Here is a 13,161-nt window from a genome sequence, read left to right as displayed (position 1 = left end):
GGGGAAGTCACATTTGGTGTCCCGTATTTGGGGGGTCCCACATCTGGGGGGTCCCGCCTGCACCCCGCTGGTGCCACTCGAGCCCTGGGGTCCCCCACAGAGCCCGGGGGGGACACGGAGGGGACGTGGGGGGGACACCGTGGGGTGCAAACGCGTGCCCGGGTGTGCGGCCCCCGCCCGGCTGTGCCCAGGGTGACAGGGCTGTCCCCGGGCCGTGCCAGGCCCTGCCATGTGTGCCACATGTGTGTGCCAACCTCTGGCACATGTGCACGTGTGTCACCCCGTGCCGTGTGTGTGCCACCCCTCGTCACACGTGCGCGCCCTGTGCCACCAGCAGGGACAGGGAGGGCACAGGGGTGGGACAGTGGGCACGGACAGGGCCAGGGGGAGGGACGGGGACAGGGCCAGTCCAGGGATAGGCCTAAGGACAAGGGCAGGACCATGGACAGGGATGGGGACAAAGACAGGACCAGGGACAGGGGCAGGACAGTGACAGGACCAGGGACAGGGGCAGGGGCACTGAGAGGACCAGGGGCAGGGCCAGAGCAGGCCCAGGGCCACCCCAAGAGGCTCCGATGCTCCGTGACTTTATTGACCCCTGGATACAGCGAGTTGGGGGTCCCCCTGCACTGGGGGGGCCACAGGCCTTTGCGGGGTCCCCGGGGTGCTGTGGAGTCCCCCCGGATGCTGGGAGGTCCCCTTGGTGCTGGGGCATCCCCTTGGTGCTTGAGGGGTCCCCTTGATGCTCGGGGGGTCCCCCCATCCCCGCTCTGGGGGGACAGAGGGACACCCCCCTCCCCAATCTCTGCAGTGCCAGGGAGGGTTTGGGGGGGTCCCCAGGGGGCTTGGGGTGGTCCCCGCACCCCATTCCTGGGGAATTTCGTGGGGTCCCTGAACCTCCATTTCCAGAGGGGTTTGTGGGGTCCCTGCGGCCTCGTGGTGCCCAGGGGGGTTTTGGGGATCCCTGCACCCCCATTTCCAAGGGCTCGGGGGGTCCCCCACACCCCCCGTGGTGCCCCGGGGGGGTTTTGGGGGTTCCCCGCACCCCCAATTCCAGGAGGGTTTGTGGGTCCCCACACCCCCCTGTGCTCAGGACGGGGGGTTGAGGGCCCCTCCGTTTCAGGGGTCCTGGTGCAGCATTAGCAGCGACGGTGTCGGGGGGCCGGGGGGGTCCCCGCGGGCTCTGGGCGGGGGGCGCCGGCCCGGGGGGGCCCCTCCTCAGGGCAGCCGCCTCTCGTCACTGGGGGGGCACAGGGGGGTCAGAGGCGGGGACCCCCCAACATCACCTGGGGGGAAACCCCAACCCTCACCTGGGGGGTGTGGCACCCTCAAATCCCCCCTTGGGGGAACCCACAAACCCCCCTGCCCCCCACCCCCACCGGCACCACATCAGATCCCAGTCAGGGGACTGGGGGTGCCCCCCCTGCCCCCCAAACCCCCCAGCTCCATCCAGGGCAATAGAGGGGGGACCCCCCAAGAAGAAGCCCCCCAGACCGGGGGAGGTGAGCAGGTACTTACATGGCAGGACCGTGAAGCTGCGGCGTGGGGGGAGAGAGGGGGGGATTATGGGGGGCACCCCAGACACCCCAGCACAGGCACCTCCACCCTGACCCCTCCCCGGCACAGGAGCCCCCCCAGACCCCCACCCTGCGCGGGGACCCCTCAAACCCCACCCTGATCCCAGAGCTCCTGGTCCTGGGGTCACCTGTGCCCACCTGTGCCCTCCTGACCCCACCCAACCCCACCCGACCCTGGGATGGTCCCACTGCCCCCAGTCCCAGTCCCAGACTGGGCTGGCAGCTCCTGGCCAATCAGAGCCCTGCTCACCCCGTGTCCAGCCAATCAGAGCCCTGGCCAACCAACCAGCCGACCAATGACAGCCAACCAGCACTTCAACCAGCCAATCAGCATCTTGGCCAGCCACCAGCCAACCAATCAGTGTCCTGGTCAGCTAAGCAGCCACCCAACAATTAACCAATCAGCAGCTCAAGCAGCTGACCAATCGCAGCCAATCACCACCCTGGTTAACCAATCGCAGCCAACCACCACCCTAGCCAACCAATCAGCACCTCAGCCAGCCAATCACAGACAACCTGCACCTCCACCAGCCAATCACAGCCCACCAGTGCCTTGGTGAGCCAATCACAGTCCAGCAGCACCTCAACCAGCCAATTGCAGCACCCCCCAAGTTGGTCAATGATCAAGGGTCCCAAGGAAGCCCCTCCCTCCACACAAGCCCTGCCCCCAGCACTGGGTAACTGGGAGCCCCCAAACTGGGGTAACTGGGAGCCCCCTGGACCCCTGAAGTGGGGCCTTGTGCCCAAACCTCCCCCAGCTCTCCCCAACACCCAGCACCCCAAAATCCCCCCAGGATCCCCAACTGCCCACAGCCCTGCCCAGAATCCACCCCAGCACCCCCAAAAACACCCCCAGAACCCCGACCATCTCCAGCCTCCCCAAAACCCACCCCAGCACCCCCCAAAACACCCCCAGAACCCCCAACCATCTCCAGCCTCCCCGAAACCCACCCCAGCGCCCCCAAAAACACCCCCAGAACCCCCGACCATCTCCAGCCTCCCCAAAACCCACCCCAGCACCCTCAAAATCCCCAACCATCCTCAGCCTCAACAAGTCCCCTCCAGCACTCCCAAACCACCTCACAGGCCCTGTTACTCGCTGACCCCCAACACCCTCACCCCCAAAATCCCCAGAGCCCCCAAAACCTCCCCCAAACCCCCCCCAGGCCCCCCTGTTCCCCACTCACGAGTGCAGCCCGTGCACCCCTCCCTCGACCTGCGCCGCCAACGTCCTGCGCTCGAACTTCAGCTCCCCCGCGTACATCATGGACCTGGGGGGCACGCTGGGGTCGCTGTGGGGTCGCTGTGGGGTCGCTGTGGGGCCAGGGAGCCCCTGCCCGGCCCCCCCACACCCACCTGAGCGCCGAGAGGCTGCGAGCCCCCAGGTCCTGGCAGCCGTGCTGGAGCCCGGCCAGCAGGTACGGCACGAACTTGTGGATGGAGCCCTTGTCCTGCACCGAGCCCGACACCCCCTGCGCCACCTTCACCGGGTCCCCTTCGCTGCGGGGGGGTCACACAGGGCTGGGGGGCGGCCGGGGGCCGGGTCCCCCCCCAGGGTGCCCCCCGGGTACCTGAAGTAGCGTTTCTGGCTGCCCGGGCCCTGCTCCATGGCGTCCAGGGACCCCATGCCCCGGTACTGCTTCAGCCGCACCCCCTCCGAGTAGAAGAACTCGCCCGGCGCCTCCGTGGTGGCCGCCAGCAGAGACCCCATCATCACTGCGGGGACACCCGTCAGGGACCCCCGGGCAACGGGGTGGGGGCCATGAAACACCCTCCAGGGTGGGCTGGGGGGTGTGGGACCATCACCAGGGTGGGCTGGGGGGTGTGGGACCATCACCAGGGTGGGCTTGGGGGTGTGGGACCATCACCAGGGTGGGCTGGGGGGTGTGGGACCATCACCAGGGTGGAGTGGGGGGTGTGGCATCCCCATGGGAGGCATCAGGATATGCTGGTGGGCATGGGACCCCCATGGTAGAACCATCACCAGTATGGGCTGGCAAACATGAGACCCCCACCAGTACGGGCTGGAGGCCATGGGACCCCCAGGGTGGGCACCAGTGTGGGCTAAAGACCACGAGACCCGCACCAGAATGGGTTGGTGCCCGTGAGACCCCCTCAGGATGCCCCCCCCGGGTGCCAGGTGTCCCCCCAGCTGCTGGGTGCCCCCCTTTACCCCCCCCCGGTGACCCATTTGCCCCCGTGTGCCCCCCCCTTTGCCCCCCGTGCCCCCTCACCGGTGGAGGCCCCCAGTGCCAGGGCCTTGACGGCGTGCCCGGGGCTGCGGATGCCGCCGTCGGCGATGACGGGGACGCCGAAGCGCCGCGCGTACTCGGCCACGCGGTACACAGCCGTGGCCTGGGCACGGCCACACGCCAGCACTGCGGGCAGGACACCGTCAGAGGGACAGGGACACACCAGGAGGGACAGGGACACACCAGAAGGGACAGGGACACCGCAGGGGGGCCCCCCGGCCCCCCTGCGGTGTCCCTGTCCCTTCTGGTGTGTCCAGGGGGGGCCTGTGTGATGTCAGAGGCCGGGGGGTCCCAGTGCCACCCTGGCAGTCTGGGGGTTCCCAGGGTGCCAGAGGTGCTGGGGGGCCAGGGGGTCCAGGGGGTCCTGGGGTGCCAGGGTGGGTTGGGGGGTCCCAGTGCCACGGGGGGGGGTTTGGGAAGTCTGGGGTTCCCAGGGTGTGGGGGGTCAGGGAGTCCTGAGGGGTTTGGGGGATCCGAGGATCAACGGGGATCCAGGGGGGACTTAGGGAGGGTTGTGGGGGGTCCCGGGCCGGTGTCACCCACCTTCCTGGGTGATGCAGATGGAGCCGCTGCCCATCCCCACCCGCAGCGCGTCCACCCCCGCGTCGATCAGGTTCTTGGCCTGGGCCGCCGTCACCACTGGGGGGACCCCGAAAATGGCACCCCAAACCCTGCCCCGCCCCAAATCCCACCCCAACACTGCAGGGGGGCACCCCAAAAATGGCACCCCAAATCCTGCCCCAGGGCCCCCCAAAACCTGCCTCACCACCGCAGGGGGGCACCCCAAAATGGCACTCCTAAAATAGCCCCCCAACACTGCCCAGGGCATCCCGAATCCTGTCCCACCACTGGCTGGGGGGGGGGGGGGTACTCCAGATGCTGCCCCATCCTCCCCAAATCCCGCCCCGGGCCACCTCAAATCCTGCCCCCATTTTCCCCACACCCATTTTGGGGTCCCCTCGTTTCCCCCACTCACCGTTGCCCCCCCATGACCTGCAGCCCAAGGTGCCCCCAGTGCCCCCCCCGTTCTGGGGTCTCACCGTTGCCCCCCACGACCTGCAGCTCGGGGTACTTGGCCTTGATGTAGCGGATCATGCTGAGCTGGTACCGCGAGTTCCCCTGAGACGAGTCCTGGGGGGCCCGGGTTTGGGGTACAGGGGTTGGGGGGAAGTGGGGAGCAGCAGGTTGGGGCACAGTGAGCAGGAAGGGCGCCCACTCCCAGGTGAGGGGAGCCCCAGTCACCTCACACGATTTGGGGGTGTCTCCTGCACCCCCCTAAAACTCCCCAGCCGCCCCAGTCCCCCCAGTTTTTGGGGTTCCCTGCCACACCCACCAGCACCACCAGGTTGGTCCCTGTGTGCACCAGCTCCATCCCCATCCCTCCATCCCCACCCCCTCTATCCCTCCCCAGTTTTTGGGGCCCATCAGTTTTTGGGGTCCCCCCACACCCACCAGCACAATGAGGTCATCCCCCACCTGCACCAGCGGCACCAGCCCCCCTCTCCCTGGCCCCATCCTGGCCCCTCCAGCACCCCTGGGTTTGGGGTTCCCTATTTCCAGGCCCCCTCCAGTTTTGGGGTCCCTCCATTTTGGGGTGTACCCACCAGCACCACAAGATCCACCCCCGCCTGCCCCAGCAGCTCCATCCCCATCCCCACCCTCATCCCTCCAGCCCCCCTGTTCCTGGGGTCCCTCACTTCCAGGCCCCCCTGGTTTCCGGGGTCCCTCACTTCCAGGCCCCCCATTTCTGGGGTTCCCCATTTCCAGGCTCCCCTGGTTTCCGGGTTCCCCATTTCCAGGCCCCTGGTTTCTGGGGTTCCCCATCTCCAGACCCCCCGTTCCTGGGGTCCCCCATTTCCAGGCCCCCCATTTCTGGGGTTCCCCATTTCCAGGCTCTCCTGGTTTCTGGGGTTCCCCATTTCCAGACCCCCCGTTCCTGGGGTCCCCCCCCCGCTCTGGGAGCACCCACCAGCACCACGAGATCCACCCCCGCCTGCCCCAACATCTCCATCCCCATCTCCACCCTCATTCCTCCAGCCCCCCTCGTTTCTGGGGTCCCCCATTTCCAGGCCCCCTCCATTTCTGGGGTCCCTCACTTCCAGGCCCCCTGTTCCTGGGGTCCCCCATTTCCAGGCCCCCTGGTTCCTGGGGTCCCTCACTTCCAGGTCCCCCATTTCTGGGGTTCCCCATTTCCAGGCCCCCCTGTTCCTGGGGTCCCCCATTTCCAGGCCCCCCTGGTTTCTGGGGTCCCCTATCTCTAGGCCCCCCTGTTCCCGGGGTTCCCCATTTCCAGGCCCCCCATTTCCAGGCCCCCCTGGTTTCTGGGGTCCCCTATCTCCAGGGTCCCCTGTTCCTGGGGTTCCCCATTTCCAGGCTCCCCTGGTTCCTGGGGTCCCTCACTTCCAGGCCCCCCTGTTCCTGGGGTCCCCCATCTCCAGGTCCCCCTGGTTCCTGGGGTCCCCATTTCCAGGCCCCCCATTTCTGGGGTTCCCCATTTCCAGGCCCCCCTGGTTTCCGGGGTCCCCATCCCCAGGCCCCCCGTTGCTGGGGTCCCCCCTGCTCTGGGACACCCACCAGCACCACGAGGTCGGCCCCCGCCTGCACGAGCAGGTCCAGCCGGTACTTGTCGTCCTCGCGGGTGCCGATGGCGGCGCCCACCCGGAGCTGCTTCCGCCCGTCCTTGGAGGCCGCCGGGTGCTCCCGGTTCTTCTTCAGGTCCGTGCGGGCCATGAGGGCCACCAGCTCGTCCCGGCTGTTCACGATCGGCAGCTTCCCTGCGGGGACACCCGCGGGGTCACCCGGGGCGGGGGGCACGGGGGAGGCCACGGGGACACGGAGGGGACTCCGGGGATCGGGGTGGAGGAACGCGGAGGTGACCCTGAGGGACGGTGGCAGGGCGGCGTAGAGGTGGCCCCGGGGATGGGGTGACGTTGAAGGAGACCCCAAGGGACAGGGGCACTGTGGAGGAGACCCCAGGGACAGGGCACTGTGGAGGAGACTCCAAGGGATGGGGGACACGGAGAGGATGCCAGGGACACGGGGACATGAAGGTGACCCCAGAGACACGGATGGAGGGACACGGACGTGACCCCCAGGGAGGTGACCCCAGGGACCGGGATGAGGCGACACCAGGGCTGGGGACAGGGTGACACGAAGGTACCCCCCACGGTGACACAGAGGTGTCCCCCAGGTCAGGGGGATGCGAAGGTGACCCCAAGGGGTGGGGTCAGGGTGACACAGAGGTGACCCCCAGGACAGGGTGACGGAGGTGCCCCACACGGGGTGCCCACGGTGACAGGTGTGACCCCAGGGGGGTGACAGGTGCCCCCCTCACCCTTCTTGCTGCGCTGCAGGATCTCATTGGCCTCTTTGAGGGTGACACCAGCTGGGGCCACCACCAGGTCCCTGCGCTTGGTCATCACCTGGGGACACAGGGACCTGTACGTCATCGTCACAGGCACTGTCATGGGCACTGCCACTGTCATTGTCACAGGCACTGTCACGGATACCATCACTGTCACTGTCATGGGCACTGTCACTGTCACTGGCACTGTCACTGTCACTGTCACGGGCACTGCCACTGTCATGGGCACTGTCATTGTCACAGGCACTGTCACGGATACCATCACTGTCACTGTCATGGGCACTGTCACTGTCACTGTCACTGTCACTGTCACGGGCACTGCCACTGTCATGGGCACTGTCATTGTCACAGGCACTGTCACTGTCACGGGCACTGCCACTGTCATGGGCACTGTCACTGTCACTGGCACTGTCACTGTCACGGGCACTGCCACTGTCATGGGCACTGTCACTGTCACTGTCACTGGCACTGTCACGGGCACTGCCACTGTCATGGGCACTGTCATTGTCACTGTCACTGCCATGGGCACTGCCACTGGTACCAGCACTAGTACTGACACTGTCTGTCACTGGCACTGTCACCTGTACTGGTACTGGCACCATCACTGCCACTGTCACCAGCACTGTCATTGTCCCTGACACTGTCACAGTCACGGACGCTGGCACTGCCACCAGCACTGTCACAGGCACTGTCACTGTGTGTCACCGGCACTGCCATTTCCATTGCTGCTGTCATGGGGACTGGCACCGCTACCGTCTCTGTCACACAGTCACTGGCACGGCCACTGTCACTGTCACACAGTCACTGGCACGGCCATTGTCACTGTCACTGTCACACAGTCACTGGCATGGTCATTGTCACTGTCACCTGCACTGTCACTGTCACACAGTCACTAGCATGGCCATTGTCACTGTCACTGTCACACAGTCACTGGCATGGCCATTGTCACTGTCACCTGCACTGTCACTGTCACACAGTCACTGGCATGGCCATTGTCACTGTCACTGTCACATAGTCACTGTCACACAGTCACTGGCATGGCCATTGTCACTGTCACCTGCACTGTCACTGTCACACAGTCACTGGCATGGCCATTGTCACTGTCACCTGCACTGTCACTGTCACACAGTCACTGGCACGGCCATTGTCACTGTCACTGTCACATAGTCACTGTCACCTGCACTGTCACTGTCACACAGTCACTGGCATGGCCATTGTCACTGTCACTGGCACCGTCACCGTCACAAGCCCCGGGGGACCTGGGGCCGCCACGGTAGCGCCCCTGCCCCACATCCCACCGCCCTCCGACCCTTCCCGTCCCACTGCCCCACGTCTGCCCCACGTGCCACACTGCTGACCCTCCCTGTCCCTCCCTGTCCCCCCGTGCCCCCCACGCACCTCAGCCAGGGGGGTGCCCCTGTCCCGCTCCCGCAGGAAGTCGATGTCCCGGGAGGTGACGATGCCCTCGAGCCGCCCCCCCAGGCGGCCCGAGTGGGTGACGGGCACCCCCGAGAAGCCGAGCCGGGCCTTGGCGTCCCACACGTCCCCCACGGTGTGCGCCGGGCTCATCACCAGCGGCTCCGTGATGAACCCCTGCTCGAACCGCTGCGGGCACGGGGGTCACCGGGGGGGCACCCCCAAGAACAGGGGGACGAGGGGGGACCCCAAGGATGGGGGCGGTGACGGCCACCGGTTCGTCGTTGCTGGTCAGCGGTGGCAGCTTCTTTGGGGGGGCTGGGGCACGGGGGGGGGCAGGGGGGTCCGAGGGGGACGTCACGGGGTGGGGACCCCCCCTTACCTTGACCTTGCGCACCTCGCTGGCCTGGAACTCGGGGGTGCAGTTGTGGTGGATGATGCCGATGCCGCCGTTCAGCTGGGGGGGCACAGGGGGCACGGAGAGGGCAAAGGAGGGGCTATGGGGGGGCAGCGGGTTCCTGACCCCCGGCCGGGTGAGCAACAGCCCCGCACAGCCACGGCCCCCCCCCCGTTTGCCCTTGCACCCCTCTGGGACTGTGCCCCCCCACAGTTCCCCCTACGGTGCCCCCCTCCCCCCTGGTCTGTCAGAGCTCCCCTTAGCCCAGACCCCCCAAACCCCTGGATGCTCCCTCAGAGCCCCCTCCCTCTCCCCAAGATGCCCCCACCTCTGTGGGGGCCCTCCCCTCCTGTGCCCCCACCCCAGTGTCCTCCCAGTGTCCCCCCAGTGTCCCCCCTGTGCCCCCCACTCACAGCCATGGCGATGGCCATGTCCCCCTCTGTGACCATGTCCCCCTCGGTGACCATGTCCCCCCGGTGTCCCCCCCATGCCCCCCACTCACAGCCATGGCGATGGCCATGTCCCCCTCGGTGACCGTGTCCATGGGGGACGACACCAGGGGGGTCTTCAGGGTGATGGTTCTGGTCAGCGCTGACGTCAGGTCCTGGGGGGGCACCCCTAAAATCCTGACCCTGCCCTGAAGCCCCCCGAGGGGTAATGGGGCACCCCGGACCCCTCCCTGCCCCTCCCTGCCCCCCCATACCCCCAAAAACGCAGGGACCCCACACACCCTGGCCACGCCTCAAGGGTTGGGGGTCCTCCGACCCCCCCGCACCCCAAAACCTGCTGAGACCCCCCCATGGGCATCCCCCACCCCAAAATCACAGGGGGGGCCAAGGAGGGAATGAGGTCACCCCAGAGGGGTGTGAGGTGGCACAAGGGGGGCACAGGGGTGTTACCCAGGGGGTCCCAGCTCAGGGGGGTCACTCACCACCTCATCAGCCGTGAAGTCGATGTAGCCGGGGAGGATGAGGATGTCACTGCAGGGGGGACGAAGGGCTGGGACCCTCCTGGCCCCCCAGATTGACCCAGACCCCCCCAGGGGCCCTTAGGGGATCCCTGGACCTGCGGGGGAGGCACCTGAGGTGGGGAGAGACACCCGGAGGGGGCACACTGGGGGGTCAGGGGTTCCTGGGGTGGAGTCTGGGGGCTCCTGAAGGGTTTGGGGGGGTTGTCAGAGGGGGCTGGGCAGTTCCTGTAGGGCCTGGAGGTCCGGGATGGACTCTGGGGGTCCCTGAGGGGAGTCCCTGGGGTTGCCAGAGGAGGGATGGGGGCTTCCCTGGGGGGTCTGGGGATGCCTGGGGGAGGTCAGGTGGACTCAGAGGGACACCTGGGGGTGCCAGGTCGTGCCTGGGTGGGCTCTGGGGGTGCCCGTGAGGGTCAGGGTGTGCCGAGGGGAGGTCAGGGGTCACCCGCACTTGTAGGTGAGGCCGTCGGCGCAGGCGAAGAGCTGCTGGGCCGTCAGTCCGTCCTCGGGCACGTACCCGGCCCCGCTGATCAGCTGCTGCGCCATGCTGGGGGGAGGCTGGCACCGGGACCCCCCACAGACCCCCGGGGAGCCCCCCGGGACCCCCCCGGCACAGCCAGGCTGGGGGGAGGCTGGCACCGGGACCCCCAAAACCCCCAAGCCCACCAGGGACCCCCGGCACGGCCATGCTGGGGGCGGCTGGCACCGGGACCCCCACCGGGAACAGGGACTGGCACCGGGACCCGCCCGAGACCCAGCCGGCACCCACAGACCCCCCTGGGACCCCCAGCCCACCGGGAACGGGGACTCTCAGCGGGACCCCCGTCCCCTCGCCATGGTCATGCTGGGGGGGGCTGGCACTGGGGATCCAGACCCCAACCCAGACCCCCCCCGGGGCCCCCCATCCACACCCGGAACATCCCCAGGACTGTCCCCCTCCCCCCGCGACTGGGACCCCCTGGGACCACACCGGACCCCCACCCCTCACCCAAGATTGGCAGCCCCGACCCCCCCGGGACCCCTCACCGGGACAGAGACCCCGGCCCGCATCCCCCGGGGGGACCCGGACCCCCCCCAGCACAGGGACCCCCCACGCCCCCCGGGGCTGGCCGGGCCGGGCCGGGCGGGGCTCGCTGGGCGTTCCGGGGCCCGGGGGAGCCCCCGGGAGAAGCCGCTCCGAGGGGGAGTCCCCGAGCGGGCCCCTCTTTCGGGGGGGTCCCCGAAGGGTTCCGGGGTTCCCCGTCCCAGGGGGGGTTCCGAGGAGGGAAGATCCCAGTCCCCGGGGGGTCCTTCTCCCAGTGGGGGGTTCCTGGGGGGTTCCGGGGGGGTCCGGATTCCCGAGGCGGCCCCAGCGCAGGGCGTGGCCGTGGGCGTGCCCGGTTGTGGGTTGGGCGTGTCCGGGGGGGTGGCCATTTCACACGGGGCGTGGCCAAGGCCGGGACTGGCCGCCGCAGCCCCCCCCCCTCCCAGCCTGCCCAGCGCCTCCCAGTAACCCCCACCCCGTCTCCCAGTGCCCCGGCCCCGGCCCCAGCGCTCCCAGTAACCTCCCCCGCGCCTCTCCCAGTAACCCCCCCGCGTCCTCCAGTAACTCCTCCTGCACCCCCCAGCAACCCTCGGTAACCCCCCCGCCCCCCACTGTTGCCCGACATTCCCCAGTAACTGCCAGGAGCCTCCCCCAGTACAGCCCAGTACCTCCCAGTGCTGTCCCTCCACCTCCCAGTAACTCCCCGATACCCCCCCCCTGCTGCTCCCTCATGCCCCAGTAGCCTCCCAGTACCCGCCAGTGCTGCCCACCCATACCCGGTGTCCCCCCCGGCACCTCAATAACCTCCCAGTATCTCCCCAGTGCTGCCCTCCCAGGCCCCAGTAACCCCCCAGTGCCCCCCCACTGTTGCTCCTCCATCTCCCAGTAACCTCCCAGTACTCCCCACTGCTGTCGCCCCAGGCCCCGGTAATCTCCCAGTAACCCCTCCAGCTGCTCCCCGCACGTCCCAGTGCCCCCAGTACCACCCAGTGCCCCCAGTACCACCCACCGCTGCCCCCTCCTTACCCAGTACTCCCCCGTGCCCCAGTAACCAACCAGTACCCCCCAGTGCTGCCCCTCTTCGCCCCAGTAACCAACCAATACCCCCCCAGTGCCGCCTCGCCACCCTCCAGTAACCCCCCATTGCCACTCCCCCCGACCCAGTAACGCCCCAGTCCCTCCCAGTGCCCCCCCCGCCCCAGTCCCTCCCAGTCCCCCCCACTACAGCCCTTCCATCTCCCAGCACGCCCCCGCTGCCGCCCCGTCTCCCCCCCAGTGCCCGCCCCAGCGCCCCCAGCCCTCGGCCGTGCCCCCGCAGCCCCCCAGTGCGTCCCAGTGCCCCCAGTAGCCCCGCCCGTACCTGGGCTGCCCCTCGCCCATGGCGCTGAGCGCCGGGGAGGGCGGGGCGGGGGCGGGGCCTCCAAACCCCGCCCACGGGCACGCCCCGAGCCCCGCCCACCGCCGGCGGCCGGGGGGGCACCCCGAGCCCCCACCGTGTTCGGGGGACCCCTGTTTGGGGAGCCGCCCTTTGTTTGGTGAGCACCCCGGCTGGGAGGGCACCCCCGGGCTCGGGGGCACCCCCGGCTTGGGGGTCACCCTGTTTGGGGGGCACCCCCTCGCTCTGGGCACATCCCCGGGGGGGGCACCCCAGTTTGGGGGCACCCCTCGATTTGGGAGGCTACGGGGGTGCCCCTGTTTTTGGGACACCCGTGGGTTGGGGGTACCTTTCTATTTTGGGGGCATTCCTGTTGGGGGGCACCCCTCAGTTTTGGGTGTACCTCTGGCTTTGGGGGCACTCCTTCTTTTGGGTGCTCCCCTCATTTGGACATACCCCTTTGTGGGGGTACATTCTTCTACCCTGGCCGTGTGGCCCTTTTTTGGGGTGCCCCACTCTATTTTGGGTGCCGTCCCTGTTTTGGGGTGCCCCCCTCTATTTTGGGTGCCCCTCCCCCGCCCCGGGGGTACCCTGGGGACCCTCAACTCCCCCCCCCCCCCGCCGGGGCTGTTTGTGCGGCCGCTTAATGAGCCCGCGGGGAACGGGGGAGGCAAAACAGCCTCACCTGCACCTGAGCGCACCTGAGAGTACCTGAGAGTACTGAATGCACCTGCCTGAGCCCCTGCCTGCACCTGAGTGCACCTGAGCGCACCTGCCTGCACCTGCCTG

At 68.3% G+C, this 13,161-nt stretch overlaps 1 protein-coding gene across 3 annotated transcripts; it reads right to left on the bottom strand.

Moving 5' to 3' along the window:
• Positions 1-573: 573 nt before the first annotated feature.
• Positions 574-12,385, bottom strand: IMPDH1 (inosine monophosphate dehydrogenase 1). Of its 3 annotated transcripts, none has more exons than XM_032688098.1 (16): positions 12,358-12,385; positions 10,425-10,520; positions 9,938-9,986; positions 9,509-9,610; positions 8,992-9,066; positions 8,592-8,798; positions 7,164-7,251; positions 6,404-6,603; positions 4,870-4,960; positions 4,373-4,468; positions 3,812-3,955; positions 3,149-3,293; positions 2,934-3,077; positions 2,765-2,848; positions 1,519-1,535; positions 574-1,240 (listed from the first exon to the last, which is right to left on the bottom strand). In XM_032688098.1, exons 1-16 carry the CDS (start codon positions 12,375-12,377, stop codon positions 1,140-1,142), a joined length of 1,659 nt encoding a protein of 552 aa, XP_032543989.1. In that variant the 5' UTR covers positions 12,378-12,385; the 3' UTR covers positions 574-1,139. The 3 variants fall into 3 exon arrangements, with proteins under 3 accessions (XP_032543989.1, XP_032543990.1, XP_032543992.1); XM_032688099.1 differs by having other exon boundaries at positions 1,130-1,286; XM_032688101.1 differs by lacking the exon at positions 1,519-1,535 and having other exon boundaries at positions 1,230-1,286.
• Between the last annotated feature and the right edge of the window lie 776 nt (positions 12,386-13,161).

Source organism: Chiroxiphia lanceolata, chromosome 5 (genome assembly GCF_009829145.1).
Source record: "Chiroxiphia lanceolata isolate bChiLan1 chromosome 5, bChiLan1.pri, whole genome shotgun sequence".
Classification (NCBI taxonomy): domain Eukaryota; kingdom Metazoa; phylum Chordata; class Aves; order Passeriformes; family Pipridae; genus Chiroxiphia; species Chiroxiphia lanceolata.
This window is presented reverse-complemented; position numbering and strand designations above follow the sequence as displayed.